Raw genomic sequence first — 3,280 nt, 5'->3', positions numbered from 1 at the left:
GGAAGACTTAAATTAGAATTAATAATCAAACTTTTTTTTTCTCTATGATTAAGTAGGAAAAAGATTTCTTGAATTGTAATTGTAATGATTTCATTAACAATTTTCAAAGAAGTGGTGACAAAAAAGCTTACACAATTGTTTTTCATTTTTCAATTTATTTCATACATTGATTGGTAGAGCTATTCATATTTATATTATGACAAACGTTTGCTACCATACATTAAAAAATTTGATTAAATAATAGCTCTTTGAATAGCTCATGGAACCTTTTATAGGTGAGATCTCATTTGTACGTGCATGTATATATATAAAGGAAACATCAAAAAATGGTCATAAACTTCTATAGCATATTATGTGCCAAAAAGATGCCCTTTTCTTCTTATAAAATTAGAAGCATGTAGAGTGCCTCCTCAAGCATCTTTCTTGGCCAACTCTCTTTATTCTCCGCTCTCTTTGATCTTTCTCAGTTCATGCGAACTTTTCCCAACTCATTCAGCCATGGAGGTTGCGTCTGGAAGCGGTGACAAAGCTGGGTTTTTCACTCAAGGACGCTCGTGGCTCAAGGCCTTGCCTGTGAAGTTCAAAGCTAACATGGTTGGTATGGCTAGGAATATAAAGAAGCTTGGACAAGAAGATCCAAGAAGAGTTGTTCATTCACTAAAAGTAGGATTAGCTCTTACATTGGTATCAACACTCTACTTAGGCCTATTTAAGAATGATGGTTTCGATGCCATATGGGCTGTTATGACTGTTGTCCTGGTCTTTGAATTCTCCGTGGGTAAGTCTCTGACCTTTCAAAAAGTACAACAAGAATCCCCTTTCATGGTGAAACCTCTACTCAAGTCATAATATTGACCGTGGTTTGATTTTTGACAAATAAATTTTCAGGGGCTACTCTTGGAAAAGGATTGAATAGAGGAATGGCAACACTTCTGGCTGGTGGACTAGGTATTGGAGCCCATCACCTAGCAAAGCTCTCTGGACATATTGGAGAACCTATACTAATTCTGTTCCTTGTCTTTCTACAAGGTATCTATAAGCGCGCATGCACACAAAATAATTATATGATCCTTACTATTAAAAGAGAAGGAAAAAGGTACTCGTGGATTCAAAATTATTCTGTTTTTTTATTGCAGCTACAATATCAACATTTTTAAGGTTCCTTCCGAAAATTAAAGCAAGATATGATTATGCGATGTTAATATTCATTTTGACCTTCTCTATGATAACGGTATCTGGTTTTCAAGAAAATATATTAGAGTTAGCACATAGTAGATTATCAACCGTCAGCATAGGTGCTGCTGCTTGTGTCTTCGTTTCTATTGTGGTTTTCCCTGTGTGGGCTGGTGAAGATCTCCACAATCTGATCGCTCTCAACATTGAAAATCTTGGCAACTCCTTAGAAGGTATGTATGTCCCCAACAAAGCAGTGCACTGAGTCGTAGTACCAATCAAGTAGTGGATGCATTCATTCCAATTGTACCCTTTTTTTTCTTTTTTTTTCTTTTATTAATGTGAGTGTCCGGACCAGCTTGTGTGTACCTTGACTAATCTCACGGGCCCTAAAGTTAACGACTATGTAAGCCTCCAGTGATCATCATATTAGCAACCACATGGCTCGAACTTGAAATCACATGGAGAGCAAACCCCTTGATTCTAAACTCTTACTACTGGATCACCTACTAGATGGTTCAATTGTTCATTTTTAACTAGATTTCAACATGCAAATGCTCAAAAACTTACTCAGATAACGTAAAATTTACAGGATTTGGTGATGAATACTTTAAAAGAACAGGGGGTGAAGAGAGCAAAGACGACAAGAAATTTTTGGAAGGATACAAAAGTGTTCTCAATTCAAAAAATAGTGAAGAATCCTTGGTGAGTATATATCTCTCATCCCCCCACCCCCAAGCTCCTCTTCCTTTACCTATTTACTTGGATTTTTTTCTGATAATATTTTTTATGCCTTCCAGGCTAATTTTGCTGCATGGGAACCATGTCATGGTCGGTTCCCATTTCGACATCCATGGAAACTATACCTGAAAGTTGGGACTCTGGCTCGAGAATGTGCCTACCGAATTGAAGCATTGAATGGATGCTTAAATGCTGACATTCAGGTATAAGAAAGGAAATTAGCTCTCTAGCAGCTATCTCATCTTTGATGTCTACATACAATGTGATAAGCTACTTTAACCCTTCGGCATATCATATGTTGCGATCCATTGTCATCAAAATGAGTAAAGTTCAAGCTTTTATGTATGGGTTAAGTAATAACAAAAAAGAGTACCATTTAGGAACATATATGCTCAGAAGCCCTAGGTGATTCATCACATGCTTATCTCTAAATATTTGCTGCTTATTCTTGCAGGCATCATCAGAAGTTAGTAACATAATTCAGGAAGCATGCACAAAAATGAGCAGAGAATCTGGAAAATCACTTAAGGAACTTGCATTGGCAATCAAAATAATGGTGCAGCCATCTTCTGCAGATTCCCACATTGAAAATGCAAAATCTGCTGCCAAAAATATCAAATCTTTACTCAAATCAGGCATATGGGAAGACATTGACCTGCTGAAAGTTATACCAGGGGTTACAGTAGCTTCAATACTTATTGACCTGGTCACATACACTGAAAAACTTTCTGAATCCATATATGAACTCGCTTCCAAAGCCCAATTTAAGAGTGTAGAGCCAACTCTATCACTAAAAACGTTGCATTCAGGACAAAATCAGAGTGTAAAATCAGCTCAGATGGTCAATTGCCTCGATGTTGGCATCAATGTCAGGGAATCAACTCTGCCTTCCCCACCAAGTGAGAATTCTTCAGCACCAAAGGCTAGCAAGCAAAGGATGGGAGTGCAAATATAGGGGTAACTTGTATTCCAATTTGTATCATCTTTTTTTGGTACAAAATAATTGCCCTCTTCTTTCAGGATAAGGAAAATATCAATCTTTTCAGCCATTTTTGGGTAACTTGTATTTTTTATTTACTTGTCATTTTGGCAAAGACAGAATAATGAGCTAGCTATGAGCAAGCCAAGATTATACATGTAAAGTGACCAAGTTCAAGATGCTCCTCTGTTCTTCATGCATCATGTTGTGCTGACGTATCTTTGATTGGGGGTCTGACATGCACAAAAGGATACCCAAACTCCAATATTATATATATATATGTGTGTGTGTGTGTGTGTGTGTTTTATAATCCAACTTTACTTGTTTAAATCTATATGAAGCGATATGAAATTTAATGTGCTGATAACAAGAATTTGTCCTTTGTTG

General features: G+C 36.8%; 1 protein-coding gene across 1 annotated transcript; it reads left to right on the top strand.

Moving 5' to 3' along the window:
• The first annotated feature begins 498 nt into the window (after nt 1-498).
• LOC133680966 (aluminum-activated malate transporter 2-like) lies at nt 499-2,869 on the top strand. Its single transcript, XM_062104041.1, has 6 exons — nt 499-778; nt 889-1,029; nt 1,137-1,406; nt 1,766-1,878; nt 1,974-2,117; nt 2,369-2,869. The coding sequence occupies exons 1-6, from the start codon at nt 499-501 to the stop codon at nt 2,867-2,869; spliced, it is 1,449 nt and encodes a 482-aa protein (XP_061960025.1).
• The last annotated feature ends 411 nt before the right edge of the window (nt 2,870-3,280 follow it).

This window comes from Populus nigra, chromosome 1 (genome assembly GCF_951802175.1).
Source record: "Populus nigra chromosome 1, ddPopNigr1.1, whole genome shotgun sequence".
NCBI lineage: Eukaryota > Viridiplantae > Streptophyta > Magnoliopsida > Malpighiales > Salicaceae > Populus > Populus nigra.
Note: the sequence above shows the minus strand (reverse complement) of the source record. Positions and strands in the feature narration are given on the sequence as shown.